We start from the raw sequence: 16,506 nt of genomic DNA on the forward strand, positions 1-16,506 counted from the left end.
AGGGAACCTACTATTTAGTCGGGCCTGGGCTGTAAATAACATATTCAGAAATTCTAAAATGACATTCACTAGCATGTGGTTTGCAAAACCCACTCTTCCTTTTTTGAAAATCAGAACAAATTGCCTATAATACACCTAGAATATGAGTGTATATATTATATCAAACATGTATCTAGAGTATTAAAGTTGACAAATCACTTTACATATATAGATAGTCTTATAAAAACCCTCATCTTTCACAGTAGACCATTGTTACCGTGTATAACGTTCTTTTGGCTCTGTTCATTTCACTTTGCATCAGATCATATCATTCTTTTCAGCTTTTCTAAAAGCATTCCCCTCATCATTTTTTAAGCACAATAGTATTCCATCTCAATCATATGCCACAATTTGTTCAGCCATTCCCTAGGATAACTTGTGTGTATTGATGCAGAGTGAAGTGAGCAGAATCACAACAATTTGTACATGAAAAACCATACTATAAAGACTTTTTATAATTGATCTGATACAGAGACCACCCATAATTTCAGAGAACTGATGATGAGACATTGAAACCTACCTCCTGGGACAAAGGTGACAGAATAGGAATAAGGATGATGATATAATTATAATAATAATAATAAAAGCTGTCCCAAAAGTAAAGGCAGTTTTAAGCTTTAGTGGCTTAAAATTACACTAAGACTTTTGGTGATTGTATAATAATACACATAAATATATTCATTACACATTGAAAGAAAATCAAGCTATACAAAATACAGATTTGCAGTTTAATAAACAATCCTCCTCTTCTGTTATACTACTAGGTGGCGCCATAGTGCATAAAGCGCCAGGCCTGGAATCGGGAAGATCTGAGTTCAAATCCCACATCAGACGCATACATATGACTCTGGACAAGTCACTTAATCCTGTTTGTCTCAGTTTCCTCATCTGTAAAATGAGATGAAGAAGGAAATGACAAATCACTCCAGTACCTCTCCGAGAAAACCCCAAATGGAGTCACCAAGAGTCAGATGCGACTTAAATAAATGAACAACAACAGTTAAGAATGCTTTAGTAATGTCTATTATTATTGTTATTATTCATTTTATAAGGGAGGCCACTAAAACTTTGAAAGGAACAGTATCTTCTTCAAGTGTTTGCAGCTAATTAGTGGCAGAAGAAAATAGAATAAATAGCTCTTTGCTCCCAGTATACTTCTCTTTGTAAGATACAGTTCCTCCTCTGGATGAAATACAGTTTAGTTAGAGGCAAGATTATTGCAGATGAAAAAGAAAATAAAAGATAGCCAATGGTTAAGTGTTAAAGATGCTCATTGCCTGAGATGATCCAAACCAGTTCCACTTGCTCAGTAAAAAAGAGAATCAGTTACACCCAGAGAAAGAACTATGGGAACTGAGTGTGGACACAACATAACATTTCCACTCTTTCTGTTGTTTGCTTGCATTTTTGTTTTCGGTTTTTTTTCTTTCTTTCTAGATCCAATTTTTCTTGTGCAGCAAGGTAACTATAAATATGTATACATATATTGGATTTAACATATAATTTAACATATTTAACATGTATTGGACTACCTGCTATCTAGGGGAGGGGGAGGAAGTAAGGGAAAAGTTGGAACAGAAGTTTTTGTGAGGGTCAATGTTAAAAAATTATCCATGCATGTGTTTTGTAAATAAACAGCTATAATAATCATTTTTTTTAAAAAAGCTGCTCATTATAGGATAGTTTACCTCACAGACCTGTGGAAGAGGGAGGAATTTATGACCAAAGAAGAACTAGAGATCACTATTGACCACAACATAGAAAATTTTGATTATATCAAATTGAAAAGTTTTTGTACAAACAAAACAAATGCAGACAAGATTAGAAGGGAAACAATAAACTGGGAAAACATTTTTACAATCAAAGGTTCTGATAAAGGCCTCATTTCCAAAATATATAGAGAATTGACTCTAATCTATAAGAAATCAAACCATTCTCCAATTGATAAAGGGTCAAAGGATATGAACAGACAATTCTCAGATGAAGAAATTGAAACTATTTATAGACATATGAAAATATGCTCCAAATCATTATTAATCAGAGAAATGCAAATTATGACAACTCTGAGATATCACTACACACCTGTCAGATTGGCTAGAACAACAGGGAAAGATAATGGGGAATGTTGGAGGGGATGTGGGAAAAGAGGGACACTGATACATTGTTGGTGGAATTGTGAACATATCCAGCCATTCTGGAGAGCAATTTGGAACTATGCTCAAAAAGTTATCAAACTGTGCATACCCTTTGATCCAACAATGTTTCTACTGGGCTTATACCCCAAAGAGATACTAAAGAAGGGAAAAGGACCTGTGTGTGCCAAAATGTTTGTGGCAGCCCTGTTTGTAGTGGATAGAAGCTGGAAAATGAAAGGATGCCCATCAATTGGAGAATGGCTGGGTAAATTGTGGTATATGAATGTTATGGAATATTATTGTTCTGTAAGGAATGACCAGCGGGATGAATACAGAGAGGACTGGCGAGACTTACATGAACTGCTGCTAAGTGAAATGAGCAGAACCAGGAGATCATTATATACCTCAACAACGATACTGTTTGAGGATGTATTCTGATGGAAGTGGATCTCTTCGATAAAGAGACCTAACTCAGTTTCAATTGATCAAGGATGGACAGAAGCAGCTACACCCAAAGAAAGAACACTGGGAAATGAATATAAACTGCTTGCATTTTTGTTTTTCTTCCCGGGTTATTTCTACCTTCTGAATTCAATTCTCCCTGTGCAACAAGAAAACTGTTCGGTTCTGCACACATATATTGTATCTAGGATATACTGTAACCCATTCAACATGTAAAGAACTGCTTGCCATCTGGGGGAAGGGGTGGAGGGAGGGAGGGGAAAAATCGCAACAGAAATGAATGCAAGGGATAATGTTGTAAAAAATTACCCTGGCATGCATTCTATCAATAAAAAGTTATTTTAAAAAATAATAAAAAAATAAAAAGATGCTCATTGCCTTAGAAACTGAGAGAAGGCTAAAATAATCAAGGAAACTTCTGGAGATGGTCAGCCTTGATCTAAGACTTGAAAGATGGATAGTTTTAGATAGGTGAGTTATAATCTGAGTTATATCTTGGATGCAGGAGTAAACACTGGAGATCATCTTCATGGGCAGTAGGAAGAGTGGTCTAAATAGAGATAAAAGGATGGTTGGCAAAAAAAATGTTGGAAATGAAAGAAGTCATATGGGAGGAGGTCCTAAAAATCAGGTAGAAGAGGTTAAGTTTGGCCCAGCTGAAAAGGGAAAGGAAGTCAGAACAAGGAAAGTAATATTTATAGTTACTAGGATAATAAATAGCTAGGTAATGTGATGGATGACTAGCTAGATTTGAAATTACGAAGACCAGTTTGGCATGTAATGTCCTTCACAACTTGGCCCTCCCTACCTTTTCAGTCTTTTTTATTTCACCCCATGTACTCTATGATCTAGCAACACCTGACTTCTTGTTCCTCCCACTCTCCACCCCGCCTCCAGACTCCAAGTCTTTGCCCAGGCTATCCCCCATGCCTGGAATGCCCTCTCATCTCTACTTCCTGAATTCCCTGACTTCCTTTTAAGATTCAACTCAAATCCTACTTTCTATAGGAGATATTTCTCAGTATCATTCCCTTTTCCCCATGCTTCCCCCAGGTTATGTTCTACTTATTCTCTCTATCTCTCTGCGCCCCCCCCCTCTCTCTCTTTCTCTCTCTCTGTTCTCTCTCTGTCTCTCTGTTCTCTTTGTCTCTCTTTCTCTCTGCCTCTGTCTCTGTCTCTGTCTCTCTGTCTTTCTCTGTTCTCTTTGTCTCTCTCTCTGCCTTTGTCTCTGTCTCTCTATCTCTGTCTCTGTTTCTTTCTGTGTGTATCTGCCTTTCTGTCTCTATCTCTATTTCTGTATGTGTCCATACAAACATACATACACATATGTACAATTAAGTGTCAGAGCTTTGCATCTGCTGCTCTGCCTGGTTTCCACGCCAGGAAACGAAACGCTCTCTGGTATTCTGTCCCCCACTACTTCCTCCTCTTCTGCCTCCTTTTCTGTGTTGTCTCTCAGTTTAAATTGTAAGCTCCTTGAGGGCAGGAACTTTCTTTTTACAAATTATATCCTCAGCACTTAGCATAGTGCCTGACTCATAGCAAGCATTTAATATATAGTATATAGTACATGGAATATTGGACTTGGAAGACTTCGGGCAAATCATAATTCTCTGAACCTTAGTTTCCTCATCTATAAAATGGGATATTGTGCAAGATGTCATCCAGGATGCCTTTAAGCTCTAAATCTATGATCCTATGATCTTTTCAGTATAAAGGTGGGGGACTAAGGAAGCAGAATAGAGCATACACTGTCAGATTTGATGACAAAATAAGTATCATTTTTTGATGACAAAGTATCATTTTTTTTTCTTTTGTTACAAGGGACCTTTCTGTTGGGCTGGTGTATATTGAGAAGTGACTGTGGTGTAAAAATAAAAAGTATCTTCCAAACATAAACAGAATTTTTAAAAATTTTAAGAAAAAGAAAATAGAGAGTCCTAAGCAGAGGGACAGTTATGACTTAATGAAATGCAGAGTGGATTAGAAAGGTAGAAATCAGACAGGAAATTTGTTTCAATTGAAACTAGACACAATTGTTATAATTTCTTTTTGTTCAGGCTCTTAAATTTCATTGAAATGGCAAGTTCCTTATGAGAAAACCTGGTCGATCAAAATTCAGATAATCCTCTGGGCATCAGCTTTGCAATTTATATTTTTAAGGAATGCCATTGTGGGTGGTTAGGTGGTGCTTTGGAGAGAAAATAGGATTTCACTTACCTGAGCTTAAATCTTGGAGAGAGCAATCAGGAAACTATCACATCAATGTAGTCATGAAATGATGAGACCTGGACTAATTTAATAATGATGGAAATAATGAAAAGGGGATAGATTTAATCTATAGAAGCTAAGGAAATTCATAAATGAAGATGGGAAGGAACTTGATAATTTATTGTGTATAAAAGATGAATCAGAGGCATATCAAAAATGGCATAGGTTTATGGGAAGTCTTTTATGAATTGATGCAAAGTGAAATGAGCAGAACCTGAAGAACACTGTATATGTTAACACCAATACTGTACTGATGTTCAAATTTGAAAGACTTAGATCAAGACAGTGAGACAGTTGTCAAGGACCCATAATAAAAAATGCCATCTACCTTTAAGAGAGAAAATGGATGAACTCTGAAAGCAGAATGAAGTATACTTATTTCCCTTTGTTTTACTTGGGGATTTTTGTGGGTTTTCTTTCGCAACACAGCTAATGTGAAAATATATTTTGCATAACTTTCCATGTATAACTGATATCATATTGTTTGTCTTCTCAAGGGTGGGAGAAAAGTAGAAGTGAGATAATTTGGAACTAAATTAAAAAATATATCTTTTTATTTTCAAAATACATGCAAAAATAGTTTTCAAAATTCACCTTTGCAAAACCTTGTGTTCCAAATTTTTTTCCTTTCCTTTCTCTCCCACCTCCCCTAGACAACAAGTAATCCATTATATATTAAACATGTGCAATTCTTTCATGCATATTTCCACATTTATCATGCCTCACAAGGAAAACCAGATCAAAAAAGGAAAAAAATGAGAAAGAAAAAAAAAAAAAGCAAGCAAACAACAAAAAAGGTGAAAATACTATATTGTGATCTACACTCAGTCCCCACAATTCTCTCTGGGTACAGATGACTCTCTCCATGGCAAGTCTATCAGAATTGGCTTAAATCACCTCACTATTGAAAAGAGCCACATCCATTAGAATTGATAATCATATAATGTTGCTGCTATGTAGTGTTCTCTTGGGAACTCAAAAATTTTTTAAATGTATGTTAATTTTTAAAAATGTAACTGAAAAATATTTAGTGAATTAAAAATCCTTTTTGTTAATGACACAAATTTTACAACTGAGTGATGAGGAAAACAATGTTATTGACAGGACAGAGAAATTGGAATGGGGAGCTGTTCTGAAAGGTAAAAGAAGTTCAACTTAGAATGTATAGCATTTGAGGGGATGTTGAAAGAGCTAAATAGAAATATCCAACAGGATATTGAAATTTTGGGGTTGGAGCTCCTGATACATGGGAAGACCAGAGAGGTAAATTTGAGAGTTAGTTCCATATAGGAGATAATTGGGAGCCATTGGAGCCAATGGGATTTCTTGGAAAGACATGGAGAGATCATAGAGTAGAGGCCTGAGCCTTAATGAATGCTAACCTTTATGAGATAGGAGGAGAAGAGGAACAGGATCCAGTGAAAGCACCAGAAAAGTGATCAGAACAATAGAACCAAATGATACATCAGAATATCCAAGAGAGCATGGGGTTTCTTTCTTTTTTAATAGTAATTTACTTTTTCCCAATTACAAGTAAAGAAAATTTTTAAAATTCATTTTTCTAAACTTTTGAGTTTCAAAATTTCTCCCTCCTTCCTTTTCTCTCCCTTCCCTAAGATGGTAAACAATTTGATATGTTATATATATGTAATCATGTAAAACATAATTCCATATTAGTCATGCTGTAAAAGAAGAAACAGACCAAAAGAACATATAAAAATAAAGAAAGTGAAAATTATATGCTTCAATCTGCATTCAAGCTCTCAGTTCTTTCTCTGGTTGAGGAGAGCATTTTTCCAACATGAATCTTTTGGAATTGTCTTGGATCTCTGTATTACTGAGAACAGTTAAATCATTCAGCGTTGATTATCACATAATGTTGCTCTTACTGTGTACAGTTCTCCTGGTTCTGATCACTTCTCTTTGCATTAATTCATACAAGTCTTTCCAGGTTTTTCTGAAATCTGCCTGCTCCTCATTTCTTACAGCAGAATAGTATTATATTACATTCATGTATCACAACTTGTTTAGTCATTCTCCAATTGATGGGCATACCCTCAATTTCCAGTTCTTTGCCATCACAAAAAGAGCTATTAAAAATGTTTTTGTACAAATAGGTCCTTTCCCTTTTTAAAAAATCTCTTTGGGATTCAGACCAATTATCAAAGGGTATGCAGAGTTTGACTTTTCTTTGGGCATAGTTCCAAATTGCTCTCCAAAATGGTTGGATCAGTTCACAACTGAGAGGATAGAGTTTCAAAGAAAGGAGAACACATTCTGTATTCTTAAAAAAAAATGATAGATATGAGGAATCTAAAGAAATATGGAAGGGCTTATGTGAACTGATGTTGAATAAAGTAAGCAGAACTGGGAAAACAAAAGACACAGTGGCTAAAATGATATAAATAGAAAGTATAAAAAATAGAATTCTGTGTCTTGATAGTGATCCAGGCTGACTCCAAAGAGGAGATAAGAAAATGTACCAACTTTTCTTTATTGAAGAGTGAGGAACTATGGGCATGGAACACATTGCATCAGCCTTAGTTGATGAGTTGGTTAGTTTTTCTGAAGTACTTTTTGCTCTATCTTTGGGAATAGAGTCAAACTAGATTTTAGAAAAAATTCTTTGTTTCAAGGAATGACTCATTGGTCAGGGAAGGAATGAAAGATATATTTAGTAATGAAAGTTCATGCAAAAGAAGAAGCTATCAATGACATAAATCAATGAAAATGTTTCAAAAGAGGGAGCAGTTCCTGTGATTTATCACTTTGTAGGGACTGAGACCCAGAGAAAAATGCATCTTCTCAAATGAGAATATTTATAAAAGAGTTAGAACAGTACCTTTAGCATTTATAAGCATTTAGAATAGCACCCAGTAGTTATTACATGAAAGCATATTCCTTCCCCTACCTCCAACTTCCCTTCTCTTATTTAAGATCACATAGGCATCAGTGGCTGAATTAAGACTGATTCAATTCCATTTCATTCAACAAGCATTATTAAGTACTTACTATATGTAAGCCATTACAAGAATACAAATCTCCTGATTTTCAGTGGTTGACTGCTTCCTATGATTGGACCATACCCTATGTTCTTCTGTGAAACTGAGAGTTTCTTGAGAGCAGGGATTGTCATTTACCTCACTTTATATGTCAAAGCTTAGTATAGTACCTGGCACACAATAGGAGCTTAATAAATGGATATCAATTGACAAGTTGGCAGTGGATCCTTAACGTGGACATGGATATCTCTCCTTGGCTGGTCTCAGTGGGCATTCTTTCAAGATGGAGGGGTGGGATTGCTCAGCTAACAAAGCTTCTTAAATAGAGACAGAGAAGAGTTAGGGACTGGACCTGTGATTTCATTTATATAGGGAACTTCCAGATGATAAAACTTCCTCTATGATAACAGATCAGCATCCTCTCTATAATATATAGGCTTAAAGAATTGCTTAGAGCACCGAGAGATTAATTTTCTTATCCAGAGTTAAATTTACTTAGTTTATTAGAAGCAGCACTTGAACTCAGATCTTCCTGACTATGGAATCAACTTTTCTCACCCATGTTATAGAGTAGAAACATTGTGGTCAACTAGGTGATGCAGTCATACACAGAGTGCCGAGACTGAAGCCAGGAGACTTATCTTTTTGGAATTCAAATCTGGCCTCAGACATTTACAAGCTATGTGACCTTGGGCAAGTCACTTAGCCCTGTTTGCCTCAATTTCCTCATCTACAAAATAGGCTGAAGAAAAATGGCAAACCACTGCAGTGAGAAGACTTGTATCAGATTTTCCTGACTTCAGGAGGCTCCTCTATCTACTGTACCATCTGATTGCCCTCTTCTCCCCTGGTATGTCCTTGACACAGTAATCCTATGTGTGTGCATGTACACACACACACACACACACACACACACAGAGCCTATGGCCACCAGGTCTGCAGGTACTTCTCACACAGGGTCTTAGACTAGCCCTTAACACTCCTAACTCCCCTAGATGCCTCAGGGTACCAGGTGAGCTTGAACGGCATGAATAATAGAAGAATGAAGACATTTCTCCTTCCATGATGAGGAGATGGGGAGGTTCAGTATTTGGCACATATGTACTCTCCCAATCCAGTTTTATCTCCTCCAGCTGCCCAACCTTCCAAGTCACCCCTTTCCAAAACCGAACTAACAAAAAACAGGAGACAGACCCTCATATTGACATTCAGGGAAACAACCAATATCTTCCTTCTCTACTCCATGACAACCCTAGATCCAATCAGCATTTTTCTCCTTCACCCCAGAAAACCCAACCCTATGGCTCTTACCACAGCAGCAAGTTCCTGGTAGGTAGAGTGGGGGGATGAGAGGAGACAGAAGACTTTAGGGATAGATCAGGACCAAGGAGGAACAGTCAGGCTACCATACTCATGGGGCTCTCTCCTCCATTTATACTCCATGTCTCCCACTCAATATCTGTTTTCTCAGCATCGGGCCTCTGTTTGCACAGGAGAAAGGGGGATAGAGTATTTTCCTGGAAATTTGGAAGAAATCCTTTTTTTGAAACTGGGAGACATGGGGGTATCCCTCATATCATACTTCCTTTCACATAAGTCCCTTCTGCCAATAAAGATATTCCACAAAAGTACTAGATCTGGAGAGAGGCAGGAAGCATTTATCCCCTTTTGGGGAAGGGGAGGAGAGAAACAAAGGAAAAAGAGACTAATTCAACTGAAGATACAGACACATGTGGAGACAGGCAGCCTTAGAAAACAGAGCTGAATATCCATCGCTTTGCCAGTTACCTGAGGCTCCAGGAAGCTGATGATAAGGTGAGGGCCCATTGCTTGGCTTCTTGTCCCTTCTACCAGCCCCTGGGGACCTTGCTGTCCCAGATGCTGGGAGCTGGGAAGTGTGTCAGAGACTTGCGTAAGCTCCCTTCATATTTCCATAAAGTCATAATTACTGATGGCTGCTATGGCAGTTAGCTCATTAAAGTGGTGTCTGCCTCCAGGGGCCCAGGGGCACAAATCCTGTCGGGATGCAGGAAAGGCTGAGACATGGATTGGTTTCTTGGCCAACCCCAATGCTTTCCATCCAGAATCAGTGCCCCCACTTTGTGACCCCATTTGAGTAGAATTGCTGACTACTACTGCCCTTCTTCTCAGTACAGAGACCAAGAAAATCAGGAAAAATGAACCACTCAACCCCATTCCCATAGGATCTCAAAATTTCATGGCTGAGGAAACCTAAGTAGAAGTGAGCCATTAGTTATTCCAGCCAAAGAATTTTCAGCCTGTTCAGAAGAGGTCAGGGACACTAGGAGGAAGCGTTTGGACTTAAAAACCTCTCCATCAAGGCCCAGATTTAAGATTATTTCATCCATCTCCCTAGCATGTTCAAATCAATCTCAGCCTCTCCTCCTTCAGTTCTCCCCCGGGGGAAAAAAAAACTTAGATAATTCTAGTTTGTTTATGATTCCCTTGTGGTGGTCAGAAGATCAGTCCTTCTTATAGTCTGACTGTCATCCATCTAACTGCTGTGTTTCCTCTCCCCCTTCCCTCCTCTTTTCCCCTTTGTGAAATCCCTTCTCCTCCCATAACTCACTTCAGTTCCCAATGGGAATCCATTCTTATCTGAATCCAATCTTATCTGAAACTATGATTCTGATGAGATACTTCTCTCAACTTTTTCCAAGAGTAGACATTCTAACTCTCTCTTTTCTGGCAACCTTGGTCCTCTGGGGTCTGGAAGCATTAAAAGTCTGACAGAAGCAAGAGACTTGAACCCCAATACTTGTTAGACTTGTGATGTTGAACAACCTCTTTTAGACTGTTTTCTCATCTTCAAAATGGAGATATTTGATCTACCTACTTCACAGGGGTGTTATGGGGAAAACCCTCTGTTGACCTGAAAGCACTCTGAAAATGTGAGCTGTTATCATTAACAGGGTCAGACACAAGATTGGGGAGTGGCCTGTCATTAAGCAGTAGCAGCACGGGCCATGACTCAGACGCTATTAAAGAAAGACTATTCTGGTCAGGAGCAGGGATGCTTCAGGAAGTCATCCAGTTCTCAAAGGACCTCCAGAGGTCATAGCCTCCAACCCCCTGCCTCAGCTAAGAAGGATACCTGGAGCCTAGGTGAGATCTGTTTTTAGAAGTCTCCAGAGATAGAAATTTCACAGCCTCTCCTTTGACCATCTGCCCCAACATTTATTTTCCATCTGAGAAGTTCATCATAAGATCTAAGTAGAATCTTCCTGAATGGCTAATAATCAACCCCATTTTCTCTCTTCCTCTCTTTAGTCACTGTCCTACTGGCAGTCCAGGAGATTCTAGGGAGATCTTTTTCTCTGTCTGGAGAAATAGGAGAGGCAGGAAATTTTTTTAGAAAAGAAAAAATGAGATAATAGAGTAACTATCCCTGACAAGAAAGCCATAACATCTTCCCAACTGATCACCAAACCCTGGACCACAATCTCACATTGCTCTTTTGTCTGGACCAAGATTTTGCCTCAAGCAGGTGGAACACATAAATGACCTGCCTGGGAATGTTCACATATCTGAAAATCTGAAACTGCAGAAGAGAAGGTTAGTCTGGACAGGGCAGAAAATCTCTTGGAGGTGTGGGAAAAGGGAGTGATTTTCAAGGATAAATAGCGTGAGGGTTGGGGGTCAGATTAAGTTCTGTTACCCATTCCCTGATTAATGTATTTTATTTTATTTTTAATTTTTTTATTTAATAATTACTTTATATTGACACTCGTTTCTGTTCCGATTTTTTTCCCCTCCCTCCCTCCACCCCCTCCGCTAGATAATGTATTTTAGAAAAACAGAAATGGAGGGTACAATTCTAGATGAAGGGATGTGTGTGTGCATGTGTGCGAATGTGTGTAGTATAGGATTGTCTAGAGCCTTATAGATGTAATTCTCACGTCTGTCCTTGTTCTACTTCCACAGCTTGCAAATAAATCTCCTGCCCTGGGACTTGATAACCTGAGTGGGCTGATAGGATAAGCAATGAGATCATCATGGATTGGACAGGAAGGGTAGGGGGGTGGCAAAGAAATCCTGAGAATGGGAGGGGAAAATAAGCATCCAATGATCCCATTACTGTATTGTCCTCAGTTGCCACATGAAGAAAAATAAAGGGCTCCCCTTTATCCTATACCTAATTAAAGGCTTCTCAGCATCACATCACAAGATAGTGGGGAAGAAATGGGTGAGAGCAACTGGAGTCCATCCTACCTGGGGTTCTCTGCTCATTCAAAAGAGACTATCCTCCCCACACCCCACCTAGGGAAAGGTCTGGACCAGGGTAAGGAACTAAGCAATGGAGAAAGGTAGCTGTAGAGATTCTCCACTCTCAAGATGACAATGAAAGGGAAAATTGTGAGAGAAGGATTGGGGAAAACTGGTCTCTAAACAAGTGACAGTCGCAGGAATTTGCAGACGTCAGACATCTCCATAAGAGGGAGCCCAGGAAAGTGCTGCCCCAATCTTTACTTAATTCAGCCTACAGAAAAGACTGTTGGGATGAGGTTTTCCAGATGGATTTGGGGACGCTGCAGACGGGGTCTAACAGAACTTGACTGCCCCGGAATTTCAAAATCACAAAACGACAAGCTGGACAGGAACCCAGGTTTCCTCTCTGTTCACAAGGCGTTATTTGGTCTGGCCTTTTGCTGGCTAGTTCTATTTCTCAGGGAAAGGACTCACCTATCTAGTCCAGGAGTAGGTAGAAGTGGTATAGGGTCTGTCTTGACCTTGATATGAGATCGTCCTAGATATTCCCTACTTTTCAGTAATTCCCTCGCTTCACTATAGGAAAGTCCTTCCTTCCGTCTAACCTTCATCTCTCCTGCTGTATCTTCAACCCATTTTTGCTTACTCTCCTCCCACCTCGAGCAGGTTGGAAGCCCCTACTCACCCCTTCCCTAGACCTTCCTTTCTTTCCTCGAGGGTCCCCCCCAAATCCCCTCGCACTTTTTCTGATCCCTTCAGGCCCCACCTATCCTACCCCCCCTTACACACCTCCGTCAGAAAGGCAGCCAATGGCTATTTGCCTAATTTGCATAGTGGAGCGGGGGAGCAGGGAATAGAAGGGGGTGGGGCCAAGCGACCTCTTAAATCAAAGTTGGGAGGCGAGGACTGGGCAGAGGGGATGCCAAGTGCCCAGGCAGGGGCTGGGGGGAGGGGGATGGGGGGCGGGCTCAGAGGACAGTGGGGCCCGACCGGACACATCCCTGAGCTCTCTCCCTCCATCCCTCCATTCCCTCATTCTTCCTTCCCTCTCTCTTCTGCACAGCATCCTCTGCAAACCCTCAGTGCCTGGGGGTCCTCTCTCCCCAATTTGACTTTAATTACTCATTCATTTAATTGTCTTCCTCCTTGCGGGGCAGCCCCAGAACTTTCCCTTCCTGCAGAGCAAATTAGGGTATTTGCTCGGCATTTTTAGGAAGGCGGAGACGAGCGTTCTTCTTGGATCGATTTGAGGGGGGGTTAGGAAGAGGAGACTACAGGACCCTCAGTGAGAATCTTCTTTCGCCGCCTCGGCCTCCCTGGCATCTAACCCGACCCTTCTGCCCGGCCTTTGCCCTCCGCCCCCGCGACCCCCTTCACGCAGTGCCCCAGCTGCGGGACCACGACCATGACCGAAATGAGCGAGAAGGAAAATGAACCCGAGGACGCTGCCACTCACCCCTCCCCCGGGACTGTTTCCACCCTCCAGGAAACCAAGGTAACTTGGGGAGGGGTCTCGAGTTCCTCCCCTCCCTTCGCGTTCCTTCTTTCCCGCCCTGCAGCTCTCCCCACCTCAGCCCGCGGTCACCGCCTCTGTCCTACCCTCTCCTTGACCTGGGCTTGTTTTGTCCCCGCACTGCCGCGATATAGCCGATACACACCGGCGGCCGGGGTCAAGAGCGGGTCGCGATAGCTCGCCCCCTCTCCCACCACCGTAAGGCGGGCGCTGTCTAGCATAATCTGAGAACCTCTCAGCCTCGGGAGGACCAGGCTGAGAGCAAACTGGGAAGGGAGGGAGTAACTGACCACACGCTCACGCGCGCGCGCGCACACACACACATACACACACCACATCACATGTGCGCGCGCTCCTGCACAAACACACGGAGACCGAGGCAGGCGGCGGGTCCGCTCCCTCCCGACTGGCCCCGGGGAAGCTTGTAACTCCCCTTTGTTGGAGGGAATCAATGCGGAGCCACGGGAAGAGCGGCGGTGTGTGCGCGCGCGCGTGTGTTTACGCAGCGCTGTGCTGGCCGGGGATGTGAGGGGTCGCTGCGTCCCAGGCCCTTGGAGTGTGGGGGGCCCTGGGATCCCTTCCTTCTCTGCATCCCTCCCGGTGCCTCCGTCCAGCTGCAGTCTCGGGAGAGCGCGAGCCCCGGAGGGGGGAGGGCTGCGGGGGGCGGGGGGAGGTCCTGGGCTCGGGTCCTGGCTGCTGGACTCCAGGGGCTGCGGCAGCTTCTTTTCTCTTGGGGGAGGGGGTAGAAAAGGGTGAGGGGTACGGAACCGTGTCTCTGCCACTCCCTCCCTTTTCCCCTTTCCCCATCAGGTATAGAAGTGGATAGAGACAGAAAAGGCATGTAATTAATGCCATAATTAACCCTAATTATTCTCGATTATTACTCGTGGGAATAACAAGTCAGTTGAACAATGAATGAGTTACCTCCCAGTGAAGGAGGGCGGGGTCCGCAGGAGCTTTAGACTCGAGTCCTGGGAGGTAGCTTCACGTCGGAGAGCTCCCGGCCCCGAACCGCGGAAATTTAGCCGCAGGAATTCCCTGATAGCATTTGGATAGAAATCCCAGGCTGGATAAGCGAAGTAGAAATGTTCGTTTTAAGCTACTTCTCTCCTCTGGCCAATAAGCCCCCATTTCTTTAAGTCTGTGTGCGTAAACGTCTGTGCCCCCATCTTCCGTTCCTCCAGATTTCTTTTCGGATCTATTCGGAGTATTTAGGGAAGAAAGGGAGAAAAGGAATAGGGGAAAGGGCCGGAGGAAAGAGGGGAGGGTGCCAGATGCCTCTGATCCCCACCCTGGATCCTGAAGTTCACCCTTAAGGTCTTGGGGGGCTAACTCTTTACCTGAACATTCTATCTCCTATCTTCAGCCCCCATCTACACCTCCGCCCCCCAAGAGGTTAATTCAAGGTCAAAGTTATCCAGAACTAAGTGCACGTAGTAGAGGCAGGCAATGTCAGTTGGCTGAGAATGGAGAGACCATCCCCCAAGAGCCAGGACCATCCTAAACTACTAAGCCAGTGGGACCCGTGTCCAGACCTCCCAGCTCTTAGAGCCCCCATATATCTTTGCCTTCTTATCCATCTCCAAGCCCCCATCTCCAAGGATGGAGATTGGTAACCCACCACTCCTAACAAAGGGTTAACAGCCTGGGGAGAGATAAATGGCTATTAGATTAGAGGTATTGGGAAAAGGGTCAATTCTGCTGTTAAAATATTTGTGAAAGCATCTTAGAGATAAAGGGAATAAACCTGGGGAGGAGGGAGGAGGGATAGATAAATTCAATCAGAGGTAGTTCACCAGGGTACCAATCTTCTCCTCCACCCCACTCCCCCCTCTCTCATTCTCCTCCCTAATCACCTGGGAGATACCCATTCACAGGTACTCTGTCTCACCAAATCTCAAAGTACTTATTTGTGGCGATCACCCAGCTCCAGCCATTTTCCCTCATCTAGAATGTCTCCCCACTCCCCTCCTTTCTCTCAGCAACCCTGGGGCTGGGGTGGGCGGGGATGCTCCTGCAGTATCAGTGCTACCTCAGCAAGTTGGCCAACCTGCAAGCTCAGCTTAGGGGGAGGGGAGGGAGAAGAGTCAGCCGATTCAGGCTGTTATCCTTTCCCCCCCTCCCTTCCTAAGGATCCTTCTGAAAATAGTTCTGCCTCGGGATAGGGAGAAGGTCTAGAGGTCCGGTCCGGGCAGTGTTTCCTTCCCCCATCCTGTCTGTGAGGCTGCCTCCTCCTGGCCCCTCCTCTCATCTCATTACTCTAGTGAAAGACCCTAAAATAGTCATGAGAAGATCGTGCTTATCATCACCTCTTACTATGATTGCCCAAGATAAATCCTCTTCCTCCTTAGTGGAAGTGGGCAAAGAGGATAGAGAAAATTACTAAAATTTGCCCTCCAAATATTTGTCCCAATCTAGCTTTGAGAGAGTGGGAGATGACTTGAGAAAGGATCATAGAAGGCTCATTTATGTCCCTAGGGGAAGAGGGTCTGGTTACTGCCCACGATGCTCTTTTTTCATGTCTGGTACTTGGAGCTGTGCAGGTACAACAGAGGGGGCTGAGTAACTGGCAGACACTGATGAAAATATTTAAAATCCGATTTGTCATCAATTCATGATCCATATAGGTACAAAGTACCTTTTCCCTGGGTATCCCCCAATACATCCACATCATAGACCTAACCCATGGTGATTTCCCACCTGCCCAGTTTGCCCTGTAAATCTGCCCAATTAAGGCTGGTGTGAGTTTCAGACATGTCTCCTCTTCTTATTCTCACTCCTAGAGCCACGCAGTTGAAAAAGGAACTTGCCTTCCACATGGGACATTCCCACCCCCTCACCCCACCATCCTTTG

The 16,506-nt window shown here is 42.3% G+C and overlaps 1 protein-coding gene across 1 annotated transcript in view; it reads left to right on the plus strand.

Annotated features, from left to right (window-relative positions):
- Positions 1-13,094: 13,094 nt before the first annotated feature.
- Positions 13,095-16,506, plus strand: part of STAC2 (SH3 and cysteine rich domain 2) — a 12,762-nt gene continuing 9,350 nt past the window's right edge. Inside the window, exon 1 of the mRNA XM_051994632.1 lies at positions 13,095-13,634. Coding sequence (XP_051850592.1) covers positions 13,545-13,634 — 90 coding nt within the window. The 5' untranslated portion in view covers positions 13,095-13,544. The remainder of the gene's footprint in view (positions 13,635-16,506) is intronic.

This window comes from Antechinus flavipes, chromosome 4, assembly GCF_016432865.1.
Source record: "Antechinus flavipes isolate AdamAnt ecotype Samford, QLD, Australia chromosome 4, AdamAnt_v2, whole genome shotgun sequence".
NCBI lineage: Eukaryota > Metazoa > Chordata > Mammalia > Dasyuromorphia > Dasyuridae > Antechinus > Antechinus flavipes.